General features: G+C 32.0%; 2 protein-coding genes across 2 annotated transcripts; one reads left to right on the forward strand and one right to left on the reverse strand.

Moving 5' to 3' along the window:
- Positions 1-2,259: 2,259 nt before the first annotated feature.
- On the forward strand, positions 2,260-3,921 carry LOC105139069 (rhodanese-like domain-containing protein 14, chloroplastic). Its single transcript, XM_011045383.1, has 6 exons — positions 2,260-2,695; positions 2,870-2,916; positions 3,003-3,095; positions 3,229-3,367; positions 3,457-3,559; positions 3,650-3,921. Exons 1-6 carry the CDS (start codon positions 2,275-2,277, stop codon positions 3,762-3,764), a joined length of 918 nt encoding a protein of 305 aa, XP_011043685.1. The 5' UTR covers positions 2,260-2,274; the 3' UTR covers positions 3,765-3,921.
- Positions 3,922-7,501: 3,580 nt separating this feature from the next.
- LOC105139071 (ATP-dependent zinc metalloprotease YME1 homolog) lies at positions 7,502-9,404 on the reverse strand. The gene has a single exon (XM_011045384.1). The coding sequence runs from the start codon at positions 9,193-9,195 to the stop codon at positions 7,705-7,707; it is 1,491 nt and encodes a 496-aa protein (XP_011043686.1). The 5' UTR covers positions 9,196-9,404; the 3' UTR covers positions 7,502-7,704.
- Positions 9,405-15,432: the final 6,028 nt, after the last annotated feature.

Here is a 15,432-nt window from a genome sequence, read left to right on the forward strand (position 1 = left end):
AAATCAATTGCTTAAATATAAGCATGTTATATTCGCTTCATAATATTTTATTTTATTTTAGCTTAAATATAGCTTTTTGTGTCTTTTTTTAATTGAATGTCTTTTTTATTTTTGGCCTTCAAATTTTTTGTTGATTAGAATTGAGCTCCCTATTTTGTTTCAATTGCATTTCATTGGACTATCATGATTTTATGTTTTTTATCGTTTTAATATTATTTTTTAAAAAAGTGTCACCATTTCAATATTTTTAAAGTATTTCATCCAATATGCATTGAATTTTTTATTTTTTAACATCTTTACAAAAAAAAAATTTAACGTTAAATAAAATAATTTGACCAATAACATAGCAAGAGCCAAAAATCTAGTGGAAACTAAGTTAATTCAATGAAAAATTTTAAGTGAATTGTTAGGCTGTGTTTAGTCAATGTCTTTAGACCAAAAAATTAAAAAGATAAAAATATATTGGATTGAAGGAACAAAGATAAAAAATAATAATAATAAATTTGTCTCTAAAACAATTTAAATTTTTTTTTAATACTTTTAAAACATGGAATAAAAGAAAATATATCCTCTCTATTCTTAATATCTTCGTCTCTTTTGTCTTCAAACAATAACTAAATATTATACATCAAGATTGTTATTTTCATGTAAAAATATGTTTTTCCATAACTTTTTTCTAGGTTGTGTTTGATAGGGGGAAACTAAAGTTTCACCCTTTTTATATAATAATTTTTCACCCTCTTCTTTCCTTCATGTTCGACACATAGTGATTGAGAGAGGGACAAAAAAAAATACTGAGGACCATAGAAAAGGGCTCAAATGTTACTCTTCAAGCATGAAGGGTTAACCGCCTTACCTTTCTTTAAAATGAAGCAATGAGTATCCCTATATATTTAATTATTTATTTAATTTATTGCTTATTTATGGATGTATCCCATCTTACATCATTTATTATATTTAAATTATTAATCTATCCAATTTATATTGTATGGTATTCATTAATATTATTTATAAATCTAATTTATAATAGATCTCATTAATACCAAATTCTTTTCAATTCTTATCAAACATTTTTAAACACCATCTTTTTAACACCTTTTACTTCTTTACACTTCATCATTAATTTTATCATCACTTCAACATTTTCTTTTAAATTTTTAACTTTATATCAAACACATTAACAATTTTAATGTTTTTATTTTCAATTTTCATTAATTATTAAGCACCATCTCATATATCACTACAAATTGAAACAATGAGTTTTTTTGATATTTTTAATTTTATCATCAAACTTTTATTATGCATATTTAAGCCCAATTAGCACACAATTGTGTTTTATTAGAAAGGGTTGAATTAAAAGAAAGATGACTAAAGTGAAAAGCACGGGTAAAATAGGTAACAATTTTAAAATTAGTTTGAAAAGTTCATTCGGTGCCCTATTTTTTTAGCTATTAGGTAACCGGTCCCTTTAATTTTTAAAATTTTAATTTTGATACCAAACTTTATTTTCCTTATTTTTCGATTTTTTTTTTTGTGAAGAGAAAGAGAGCCCGATTAAATTTCGGTGTAAAGAGAGAAAACTCATCTTGAGATATTTTTCTGACCACAAAACATGTTAAAATCGAAGTCAACTATAAGGGTAGTTTTATGGTTGTTGTTTTAAGCCTCAATGTATCCTTAAAAACTAAATTTAGGTTAAGAATGAAATATTTTTTTATTTAATTTTGTGGTTTTGGCTGTTTGTTTTTTTAATTTATTAGGTTCATATGCTGGTTCCTTGATGTTCTAGGGATGATTATAGGGTGTTTAATGCTTGAAATAAATTAAAAAATTAGTTTTTTGAAATATAAAACATAAAACTTTTATTTTTTAGTCATCACAATACATTGTATATCACAGTAAACGACATATTATTTGTCTATTTTTTTTCAAAGAAATAAAATGAGTGAGGCTCTTTAAATAAAAAAACAACAGGTATAGGCAAGTAGGCTTGAGCTTGAAGGTGCGGGCTTTTTTTTTTAATACATTTTTTTCATTTTTCTAATTAATATATTTTTTATATTTTTTTAAATAATTTTAAATTTATTTTTTAATTAATACCCTTCCCCGTTTGAGTTCTCCTCCTTAATCGTTATTCCTAAGAATGTGTGCTTCTACAGGCTTTTTGTAGCATGCTTTGGGTGCTTGATCGGAAAATAGTTTTGCATTAGAAAGATATCACTAAATTTGTGAGAAAAGGGAAGGGACAAAACAAAAGGATTCCGTATAATCCACATGGCAAAAGCCCTCGAACAAGAGCCACAGGTTCAGATTTCTGGGAGAGATATTGTCAAAAAAATCCACAACGCCTATGGCCCATTTACGTATTGCCCAGCATTCAACCACCTCCCAAGGCGAAGAAAGCCAATCAAGCAACTCCTGCTCGTTCGTCGAGCAACTACAGCCAAATTTCTGACTTTAAAGTCCTGCCAAATGGCTGCACTTCCTTCAATCAGCTCACACTCATTTTCATCTTCTTTGTATCCTAATTATCAATCATCACCACTAATTTTCTCTTCAAAGACTACACAGGACCATTGCTCTACCTTCTTCACTATCAGATCAAATGGATCTTTAAGGGGGAGATTATCCTCAAGCACATTTCCAAGAGGCCTAAAAGTCTTAAATGCGGCAACAAAACCTGCAAAATCACCAGGTACTTTGCTCTCACCTAGACTTTATTAATAAGATTGCCCGTGGTTTTTTAACAGAAACGAGATCACTGATCCCCTAATGATTGTTTCCAACAAGTCATAGAGTCTTTGCTGTGTTTATCCTCAATCTTCACTCTGAGTGAGTTCTTTTTCGTATCTTTCTTTGGAGATATTAGCTGAGGAAGATTGGAAGACTAAGAGAGAAGTTCTTCTCAAGAATAAGGTCCCTTTTTCCCTACCATTGTCTCTCAGACTCGCACGTGCACGCAAAGAGAGAGAACTAAGAACCAAAATATTTGTTATTTCCAGGTCAGGAGTGTGGATGTGAAGGAAGCTCTGCGCCTTCAGAAAGAAAACAAGTTTGTGATTCTTGACGTGAGACCAGAAGCAGAATTCAAAGAGGTTAGGGAGCTTATCATCATGTCTGAATAAGCAACATCAATCATAACTGACAGCTTATGAACAGAGCTCAAAAAAGTTAACTGCATATTCTGAGGCCAAATAACAGAAGTTATCTTTCCTGTTTTGATCTCAGGCTCATCCATCAGGAGCTATCAATGTACAAGTATATAGGCTTATAAAGGAATGGACAGCATGGGACATTGCAAGGCGTGCTGCGTTTGCATTTTTTGGCATCTTTGCTGGCACAGAAGAAAATCCTGAGTTTATGCAGAGTAAGAAATATCTAACAAAGATGCTAAATTGCTGTGATTCTCAATTTATGTGACCAAGAAAAAACTAACAAGTTAAAACATGCTAGCAGCTGTGGAATCAAAGATCAATAAAAATACAAAGATAATAGTGGCTTGCTCAGATGGGGGTACAATGAAGCCATCCCAAAATCTTCCTGAAGGACAACAGTCAAGGTCTGTCAACTTCTCTGATTCTAATGTTACAGCTAATATTCTCTATCTTTCAGCTCTACCAGCGATGAATTTTTTTTTTTTTTCATGCAGGTCACTGATAGCAGCTTACCTGTTAGTCCTAAACGGTTACAAGAATGTCTTCCACTTAGAAGGGGGTCTCTACACATGGTTCAAAGAGGATTTGCCAGCAGAGTCTGAAGAGTGAAGCATCAGCAGTATTACAAATGGTGCTTCCAGAGAAACTCAAGTTTTGTCTTCGTTAGAGATGGTAATGTACTTGTATCATGACTGACTCTATTTTGTCCACCCACGGATGGAAGATCTATTTATTGAAACTGAGTTTAATCGCATTGAGAGGCATACATGGATCTTCAGTGTATATGAAATTATAATACTAAAACTATCTAGCAGTATACTGACAGTAAAGAGTGATGGACTTCGATCTACAGAACAAATTTCCTCTCAACTATAGTAAATTAACAAGTCCAGAAGAGCATACCTCTTCAAAATAAAGGAGAGGCGTGGCATTCTCTGTATGTGCTGATTTAAAAAACCAGAAGTACGCATGATAAGCTGCTCCATGTATGGTTCCAACAATTGTCCACGCAAACATGTCTGGAATGTGCAGGTCCAATAACTAACTTGATGCTTCATAACATTAACTAGAGGTGCAGAAGACTTCGGCATTTAATGATTCGAGAATGTGAACATAGGATCTCCCCTGATGAAACTCCTATATATTTGGTTAAGCCTTTAAAGAAGCTCTAGCCTTCATAACTTCGATTTTCACCTATAAATCCACTCAAGGGGACAAACACACAGCCAGGAATCCCTGCTGCCTCAGAGAGCTCGTTATCTACCTCTCCAAGGCAATGGAAGAGGTTTCCGGCTCTCAAACCTATCAGGCAACACTGCCACTGCCTATATTCGCCAATTTCCACTCCTATATTCGCCAACATAACCATTCCATACTCGGATTATGCATGACATATAGCACACGGACAACAAACAACAGCTCCTCCAATTAAACCTCAATTGAATCTATATCAGAATTTCAGTTTGAGATAGTAAGAAATAGATGGGCTTTTATGTTACCGTACCTGGAAAATAACATATTTGATGGAAGGATTGATGTTTACGTTAATGTGAAAACACTTGTAATCTTGTGGTTACGGAACTTAAAATCAAGATTGAAATTTAATCCTAAAAAATTAAAAAAAAAATTGATAAAAAAGTGATATAATAAAAAATCTATCTTAAAACACCAATACTATTGAAATAAAGTTAAATAGCGCTACAAAATCATAAGCCATACAGTTTATTCAAAAATCAAAAAATACAATTAATCTTCGATAAGTTATACAGTTCATTCAAGAACCAAAAAATACAAGAATCTCTCTCACTTGTTAAACTAAAAAGTTCAAAAATATTATTCATCAAAATGTCAAAATTTAAGCTTAATACGTATTTAAATGGTTCTGAAAAATTAATTATAATGGATACCCTTATGAGTTGAATTAACCCACTTACAAAAACTTATTCACAACCTTTACTAGTAAACTTAAATCATGATCCAAACAGCCTTGGATCTTAGTTAAAATTTAAAGTATTAATTAAGCTAGAAATAATAATGAAAACAACAAGTTTAGACAATAGCTTGTTGATGCTGTATATAATATAAAAAAAACAAGATAAAATATCTTAATTCCATAACTTAAATAACCGCTGGTCAAGATCCACCTTCTTAGATATTCTAGGATTACTTAGCCAATTTTTAAAGTTCTTTTCTTATCTTAATAAAAATTTAATTATTGAACTCTTTTTTCTTTATAGGACTAGGATTTCTCTTTAGAATATAGAAAATAATCTTATAAATTAATTCTCTTATAGTCGTCCATCATTTTCCTTCCTTAACTAGGAGAGTCAAATCTTTAGTATTAGATAATTCTTCTGACTTTTATGATTTAAATCTGACAGCTCATTTAGTTTCCTTGCATGACTAGGAAGCCTTTTCCTTAATTGCTAAATATTTTCTTAAATAATAGAAACAATAATGAAAGAATTTCCCTTATAGTTTTAAAAGAATATTTTGCTGATTCTTGTAAAAAAAACTCCCGACACTTTAATTAGTTGAAGTCAACTTTAAATCCCATATAACTCAAACTCATTAATATGATTAAAATCAAACTCAATACAAGTTTCCAATAAACCTACTTTACTATCCAAATCAAACTCATACATAAGCTAACCTGTTTAGATTGAATGAACCTTAAAGAGATTGGATTGAACCCATTATCATGCACCAATCAAGATTGGCTAAAAATATTCTATGTCAAAAAATCATCATGGCTGAATGAAATACAAGCTAAATTTAAAAAAAAAATACAATCTTGACTGAATGACAACTCCATCAAATCCAAACACAAAATCAAAGATGCATCATGAAAAATTCATGCTTTACCTGTATCATATATCTCCTCTAGCTCAAGTACATGGAGCTTCCACTGTTAGAAAAATAAAATACAATTTAAATTATAGCAATGGCTAGATGTATCAAATAATCTATATCCAACTTATGATTAGTGTATTGCTTACTAGCTAGACACTAAAATAAACAGTAGTCAAATTCAAACTCTCATTCTTCTCTTCCAAGGAAAATAAGCAATGACATACAAGGAAGAAGATTTAAGAATCCGCTAATGAAAGATGTTTTTGCATGACATGGCAAATACTTTATAAATCTGCTCATCCATTTTTTTACATGCTAGAAAAACTGATCAAATTAAACGGATACAAGTCATATACAAACCTCATAAATAAATAATTAGGCTGTTAAACATTAATATAACTACCCACTAATAATGGCTAAGGACTCGGGAGGTGTGGATGCTCTAATGACTTTGTGAGGGAGGTCTTTATTGTTGTGAGCCCAAAGAAAATGTTCTTTCAAGAAACTATTGGGCTTCTACTTTAATCTAAATAATTCAATCTACGAGGCCCACTGGGCTTACCTCATCTTGAAAATTATTACACCAATCAAATTCATGCAACCTTAAATTTCCAATTAATTGCAATGAATAACAGGATTAATCTTAAAGGATTGGTATGTTGTTCAAAACGATTTGCTTTAGCTTTTAGCCTTTTAAGTTAGAATCTTTTTTAAAAATTTAATTTTTTTATATTAATATATTTTTTATATTTTTAAATTATTTTAATGTGCTGTTTTTAAAAATAATTTTTAAAAAATAAAAAATATTTAAAAAAAAAAATTTAAAAAAAAATCCTAACCAAATCTATGTTTTTAAACACAAGTATTGCTGCGTCATGCTTTGCAGTCACTTTGATTTGAAATAAAGCCGAAGGCCAAAGATTATTTGCAGTCTCTATCTTGTATTTATTTTCTGTGTTTTATGTGCGCTTGTAACCTTATTTGCGTCTATTTTATTAAGCTTTATTTATTTAAGTTTTTTTTTTTGTGTGGTTGATATTATTATTTATTATTGTGATGGTAATTGTTTTTAAATTATTTTTTTTATAAAATCGCAGCTACCCCAAATAGCATATGAACTTTTCAACGCAGCAACTTAGACAAACAGGCTGAAGCTAGATGGGAAAAGCCGAGGGACAATAGGCCGAAGGCCACAAAAAAGAGGCTGGACTTAAAATCCAAGGAAGCAAACATGGAAAGGCAGGGAAAAGCCAAATGCCACAATGGCAACTTGAAAAGGGCAGCTTCTTTGCCATCAAACTTATGCAGCTAAAGATGCAGGGAATAGTCAAGGCATTGACAAAAATAAAGCATAGAATTCCTTTAATTAAACTGAATTGACCATCCAGAATGTTAGCATAGGTTGTCTGCAATATTCTTTTGCCGTCAAATCTCAAGGATGAGCTAAGAATGCTAGAAACTTTATGAAGTCGTGGAAGACTGCTCAAAATGTATTTGCTGTAGGCATTTGGGGTGTTCATCAACATTAAGCTTCAGGCAGAGTCAATTATTGACTGCCATTAAACAAAAAAGAGAAACCGTTCCTTTACCACTATGATGTGTACCCTTTCACAAGAGGGTGTCTTTCTACTTTGCAACCAAAAGAAAAGAAAAGGAAAATTAACATTATGATCTACATTTCTAAATTGAAGATTAATTAAGCTGCTTGCTGTGATTCTTCCTTCTCTGCTGAAGAGCTTAAATCCATTGATTCCTTTCTTCTACTTCCCATCCTCCACAATCCATACAATGTCTTGAATTCCCTCACAGCATGAACACTGCTTTCTTGGTTAAACGCACCTCCAGTTTCACCTGTCTCATCCCTGCTGGACCGAGCTGACCTACTGCCAGTCATTCTTTGGCCAACCTTGCTTGGCCCTCTTAAATCACCGCTATTGGTTTGTGATTGCAAAGCTGAAATGACTGATTTCAAAGCCCGGGTCGGCGAATTTCTGTTAGAGATCATTATTTCACCGATCTCAGCTGGACTTAAACTCGATCCACCATATTGTAAAATTTCTTCAACTTGTGAGAAAAGCTTGTGCTCCTTCACTCCCAAGTAATTATTGGCTAAACTCTTAAATGCTGAGAAATTACATAATGGGAACTGAATATGAACATCAACCCTGCCAGGCCTTAACACTGCTTGATCAATTTGATCCTTACAGTTCATGGTGAACACCATCACGCGCTCCTCACCGCAACACGAAACAATTCCATCCATGAAATTCAGGACCCCAGACAAGCTCACATCCCTTGATTTCTCAGTCAAGAACCTATCAAAATCCTCAATTACAATCATGGACCGACTTGTGGTTTGCAGCAGGAGCATTTTGAGATCAGAATCACCGGAAACCTTGGAGATGTTTATGTCATAGACATCAAAATTGAGGAATCTAGCCATGGCTGCAATGAAGCTGGATTTGCCAGTCCCGGACGCGCCATAAAGAAGATAACTTCTTTTCCATACATGGCCTAATCTGTGATAATACTGCTTAGACTTCAAAAACAATTCAAGATCAGCTTTTACCTTGTTCTTCAAGTCTCCATCCATGATCATTGTATCCATGGTGGCTGGATGTGTGAAAGGAACTGATCTCCACCTTCCATTCTCATAAGGGTTCTTCTCTAGATTCATAAACAATTTGATTTCTTTGCTCTTCTGCTCAACCTGATCAGCAACCGAAAGAATGTGCTGCAAGTAAGGACGTAGAATCATTCTCTTGTCTTTCTTTCTCAACTTCAACACCAATGCTCTCTTACCATTTTCTTCACAATATTTCTCATTGCTCCAATGCACTCTAGCCCCAAGAAAACTATCATGAATCACTTGATTCTTGTCAAGATGGAGGATGATGTCATTCGCTTTCGAACCCGAAAACAGATTGGTGAAATCAGAATCTTCGATGGCAGGCAGCGAGGTTAGATAAGTGGAGACCTTGTGGTAGAGTTGATTTTCTAGGAGAAGATCATTGAATTGTGGAACCTTGAAGATTTGGTAAACATAAAACTTGTCTTCAAATGATCTCCAACATCTAACAAGAATATGTAGAAATGATGTTTTTGCCAAAAATCTAATTATGACTAAAAAGACAACGATTGTAATGAAATGACCAAGAATTGGGCTGCTAAGATTCATGATAAACATGTTAGACAGGTTATAAGAACAAAGGGGATTGAAGCAAAGTAGAAATAATGGTCGAGTATGGAAAGTGAGGGATGATGATTTTAATGGTGGAGGATGGGAGATGTATGGCTTGTGTAGTTTGGAGTTATAGTCAACTTGTGCCGGCAAATTTACTGGGTCAAAGACACGAGATTGGAAGGAGGGAGGTGGGTTATTGCCCCTAGCTGTTAATGAATGACCATAAAGACTTGAGGTCTCTTATGATTTGTGAAGGGCTTCGTTAATATTAATGTTAAAAAATATTTTTTTTTCATTTTTGTCTTGACTAAAGGCAAAGCTGGATTTGTACGACCTACTTTATTCACATTGCTTGATTGATCCATTGAATATTCAATTATTTGAGTATTCTATGAACACCCAGAAAATGAAGGCATTTACTTTTATTGTTCCTGATATAAAAAAAGATGTTCTCTGTCTCAAGGGGATGAGTGGATTTTATTAAAATTTAATTTGGATTTGATTTTATTTGGAATCAAAATGGCTGTTGACATTGTTAAATTTAAGTGATTTAACTAAATTCATGTAAGATTTAATCAAGTCATATCTAAAATAATACTATTGTAAGATATATTCGATTGACTTGCAGATTAATTTAATAAATTAACAAGCCATGCTAGTAGGAAAAAGGTAACAACTATGACACACAATTTGACGGGCATCAGTTTGCATGCAATAAAGAGGCAGAGGAGCCATATATGGACCAGTTTGGGAAGATGAGAAAGTGACAACATGCCAGTCTAACTTAATTTCTTTGAATTTTTCAATCTTTTTGAAGTTTTCTTACCATGAAAAACACACAATTATTCCATGGAAGTTGATGGTTTTTCCACCAAACTGATAATACTTGCAGGCCTACCTAATTAGTAACCCAACCCATGCAAATCCCACCTCTTCCGCTTTCAATCCTGTTTCCTGCCGCATGCCAAGGCTGCCTAATCGCATAAAAAACAAAACATGTCCACATTGTTCTTGGAGTTTGAACTTCAAATTAAGCTGCTAAGAATGGAACAAGTCAGCTTATATTTTTCAAGGATTGCAGCACAAGGTATCTCAAGCACCTTTTTCTTTTTGTGCCTGAGAATATGGTAGGTCAAGCCTTATCCCCCTGTACAAATAAATTGTTTTTGAACAGTTTCTACAGCGTCTCAACCTGTGAGTCACGTAGGATAACATGGACAAAATTAATATTCTATCATTATATTATTACCAATACAGAATATTATAGCTTATAGTTTTGGTTTTGTACATAAAAAAATAATTATAATTTTGATGTATTTTGTTTTTTATTTGAAGAAAACTTGTCTTCGTTCCCAATAAATGACACATGTTCTAATTCTTTTATTAAGAAAATCTAATAATGAAAAAAAAAAGATTCTCTTAATGATTAGCGAACAGACCCCTAGTCTTTATAATGCTCAATTGTTGCAGATATCACCTCCATTGCTTTGTTTTCTTCTGTGATTTTGGCCTGTTTCAAGCTAGCTAGTACCAAAAGCATCTACATCATGAGCACTTTAATCATTTGACATCGAGTGGTCAAAGCTTGCACTCATGAAAGAAGGCTGTGCTACACTGGACTAAAGGCTTGCAACTTTCGAGGAGTACGTGTTTTGCTTTGAAGGCTGGACCTGTCTACTTTAGACAAACCAGTGCCAGCTCTTACCTTAACGAACTTAATCATTGATGGATGTTGCTGTTTGCAAATCATAGAAATCCTAAAAAGAAACAAAAGGGTAATGAGTGTCGTAATGGACTTAAATTAATGCCCGACCAAATGATCCCAGTCATCCTCTATGGTCATTCGTTGCCTTCACTCTGGTAGAAAATGAGCAAATACATGTTAGGACGGAAACCCGGCTTGAATCCGAGGGAATATCATAGGGATAGAAACATAAATCAAGAAATATCAACGAAAAATAACGTAATTCCAGAAATATCGTAGAAAGAATTCTTATAAGCCTAAACATACATTCAATGCAAGATAGGAATAATATCATAATTAAACTTGATTCAACTTGAAAAATCAATTTAGTGACTTAAATTTGATTCAACTTGATTAATCAATTTAATAACTTGTTAATTTAAAGTTTGGCTCAAGTTAAATTTATTTTTTAATTAAATTGAGAATTAACTTAATCAAAACTTGAGTAATTTAATTGATTAGCCTGTGATCTAGTTAATTAGGGTAAATTCAGTTAAAATTTAACCCGGTTAGTTTTAAGATATATTTTTAATTTTTATTCTGTTGTGATACGTCTAAGTTAACGAATTGATTCACTGGAACGAACATTGAATTTTGAATTATCCTATATTGCTATCAGAACGGTCCCCTGAAATAAATGCCCACAATTTAACCTCACTCCCATTCCATATTTTATGAATCAAACTGCCTGTACAAGAAGACATTTTGTTTCTAGCAGAAAACAAATCTCAACATCGAGCTCGTAGATTATCTTAGAATAAGCTGGCGTTTTGCAGTGAAGCCTAAGCCACAGACATTCCAAGAAAAAATCTTCACATGCATTAACAATACAAATCCCACTAGCTATATAGACTCAAATCTAATACTGTATATATAGTTTTCCCATCCTCGACTCCCTTTCCATTTGATCTCTTATCTCCTCTGTGAAATTTCTCAGATTAGAGCCACACTCAATATCCAAAATTGTCCCATTTGTTATCATATGATAAACGTCAGTCTCTGCAGCTGTTGTATCTGCAATCTGCAAATTCCTTTCCTGTAGCCATCTTCTGTTTCCCACTAGAATTGCAGTATCCATTGAAGACTGCTCTACTTCCTCAGCTGTGTTTTGTAAACTGCCTGTATTAAAAAGAAATCTTTCCTGGCGGTATCTGCTCCTTTGAGTTACATAAGAATTATGAGTCTGACGGTCCATATCACACTGTCTATTGGAGTCCGTCACTCAGTTATGAGTCCATAGGACTGAGACCCAATTCCTGAGAAGCTTCCATATATATTTGAGTCCAAATAGTCAGAAGAGTTTGTGTTTGTATTGGAAATGGAAGCAGTAGGATATCCCAAAATCTCAGGAAATAAAATATTGTACTCCATTATTCTCTCGTGTTCAAAAGTAACTTGCCTCCTGAACTAATCCAATGAAGAATTATATTGCAACTCAAAATTGTCCCTATCAGCATCATCAACTGAAAGTACTCATCTCCACATCAATTATTGTCTACATCAGCATCTGCGGACTCTAAATCACCCGACTCATTATCTTCTTCCTGATTGAGCATTTCCAAGAAGCTATCCACGGTATAGGATATATGGACTCATAATCTGGATAATGAAGTCAGTCTATTTCCACAATAATCTTCTCCATTCAAACGCAAAGTGTTGTATATTTCCACAATAATCTTCTCCATTCAAACGCAAAGTGTTGTATGTAAAACGTCCTAGGACATCGTGCCAATTAAAATTCACAAAGCTTCCATCATTAAATCATAATCATCAAATAATATTAGTATTTGTGTGTGTTCCCGCATCATATAATAGTGAAACCACTACATTAATTGAAACCACTACATTAATTGAGAAGAAAAATAGCTGATTCTCTTGAAATTTTCTATATATTAGACCTATTTTAATCAGGAAAAAGGCATCATTTTACAGAAAGTTTAATACGAAAATTAGTAGAAATTGATAAAAGGATCCAATTTAGAAATTTCTAAAACGTTTGGGATCTAATTGATAAGAGGTGTGTCTTGGAATTCAATTGACAAAACGTTGGGGGCTAATTTGAGGTTTCCACTCCTCAAATGTTGTGTAGCTTTTGGGCTTTCTCATGGTGTTCTCTTCTCTGCCTACTTTCATATTTCAACTCCTTGTCTTGCACTGTAGCTTCAAAACACTTCCTTCATTTCTTGCGTTTTTACTGTTCACTCAAATCATTCTTAAAAACCCATTAATCTTCGCTTTGAAAGCTCACTTTTTAACCCTTCATGTCTCTCCAATTCAGTGTTTTAAACATGGCTCTGTTTATTTTCTTGATTTGCTAGCATACTCATCCCTCTCAATTAATTCTTTCATAGAAAGCTCGGTGATTTTTGAAGTTGGGTTTTCGATTTATTATGTTAATGAATCCATTGTTTAGTTGCCAGTTCACATCTTTGGTGAAAGCTAGACTTTTCGACGACGGAACCGGCACACGATCGGAAGGACCCCCACCAAAAACCTTCATGAGCGTGTTAAATCTCGAATCACCTCAAAAAAGGAAAACCCCACATAAAAAATTCACAAATCAAGTATCTTAATGCAAATACAATGTTTCAATGTATAAATTATAATAAAGTACGTAAAAATAACCTTTGACATGAATTATCCAAATAATGGTCCCATCATCCATAACTGATATATTCTTGAAATAAAAATATTTGCAGAAATGAATGAGTTTTCATGACTCAATAGTAATCAAAATAAATAAATGTCAGAATAAGATTATCATACATGGTTGTATTATAAATTTTCATACTAGTGCACACCCCTTCACATCCTCCCCAAGACACAACGGTTCACATAACTATAATAACATTTAAAAAATATGTGATGGCTAATCACACCAATTATATAATTTGCGCACATATCAAATACATCATCTACGTATAACTCATGCACAAATCAAATGCACCCCATCCAAATGATACACTGTCATAAAATAATAAAATAGCAATAGAGTTATGGATAGAGTATTTTTCAATGATAATTTTCAATTTTAATAATAACAAAAAAATATTTTTATTCACAATTTCCAATGTAGTTACATATAGAAAGTATTCCATCAGTCATTACAAGAGCAATTTCTGACCAAATAAAAATAATTAAAAAAATATTATATTATTAATATTGTTGATAAGATGACACTTTATTATTTTTTAACAATTTCACTAATAATAATATTTCATCAATATATTTCGTTGAAAATTCTATCAATAAATTTAATAGTATTATAGCCGACAGTATCCTCATCATTCCCTTCCTCCTCCTTCTTCCTTCTCTTCCCCTTTCTCTTTACCTGTAAACCAAAATATCATTCCTTACCCTCTATTTTGCCACAAATCTATGTCATGTCATCACAAATTCAACCATTAAATACTTAATGTGTCAGCATTATTATGTTTGTTTAATTTTTTCAAAATATTTCCTACACCAAGTAAGTAAATCTATTCATTAATGTTCTAAATTAATTTATTGAGTTTTTTTATAGTATTTATAGTTTACTTGTATATTTAAGTATTTTACAGTGTGAATAATAAAAGTTTGAATTGTTTGTTAAGGTTTGTTTGTGATTTAAAATTTTTTAAATTTATTTATAATTTAATAAAATTTTATTTTATTTTATAATTTAAAGGTGTTATACTGGAAATAATTAAACTTTAATTTTCACAAATCAAGATTTGGTAACTATACTTTCTAGAATTTCCAAAAAACATCTATAAAATTTCTTAATTCTTCCGTTAAAAATAAGAAACTTTATTGATATAATATGAAATTACAATCAACCAATTACAATTTATACATAGGAATATAACCAAACAATCATGAAAATAGATTATAGTCTTCATTATTCAAAATCATTAGTTTTATCCTTTAATGTATTACTTGATTTTCTCCATAATTAATAATTGTATTGATTGGATTTTAATCCAAAATATATTATTTTGATTGAATTTCTTAACATACCTCTTTAAACTGGAGATTTTAAATAAGAATCTCCATGAATTTAAAATCTATATTTAAAGATAATATAGAAATCATGATAAATATTTTTAAAAATAATTTAAATAAGCTAATGTTATTATTATTGTTTTATAAATTAAGTATTTATATTAGCACATCATAATTAATTTTTGAATCTATTAAATACTCTATGAATTCAATAAATAAATAAAATATCACAATAATAACAAGCATCCGAGCACCACGCCATTGGGTCATGATCCTAATTGCAATCCAATATTACTAAAGCTAAGATAATATACAACTCTTGTGCATCATTAAAAGGTCCAAGATTTTCAAGGAAAAAAAATAAAAAATAAAAAATTAGAATGTAATTCATTTAAATTTAAACAAATATAAGTTGATAGTAATACGATTTTTTTTAAAAGGATGTACGGTGATGGTAGAAATAAAATGATAAAAACAAAAAAAAGGTTAAGAAAAGAAAGAAAATAGAGACT

The sequence above is a fragment of the Populus euphratica genome, unplaced genomic scaffold, assembly GCF_000495115.2.
Source record: "Populus euphratica unplaced genomic scaffold, PopEup_1.0 scaffold121.1, whole genome shotgun sequence".
In the NCBI taxonomy this organism is placed as follows: domain Eukaryota; kingdom Viridiplantae; phylum Streptophyta; class Magnoliopsida; order Malpighiales; family Salicaceae; genus Populus; species Populus euphratica.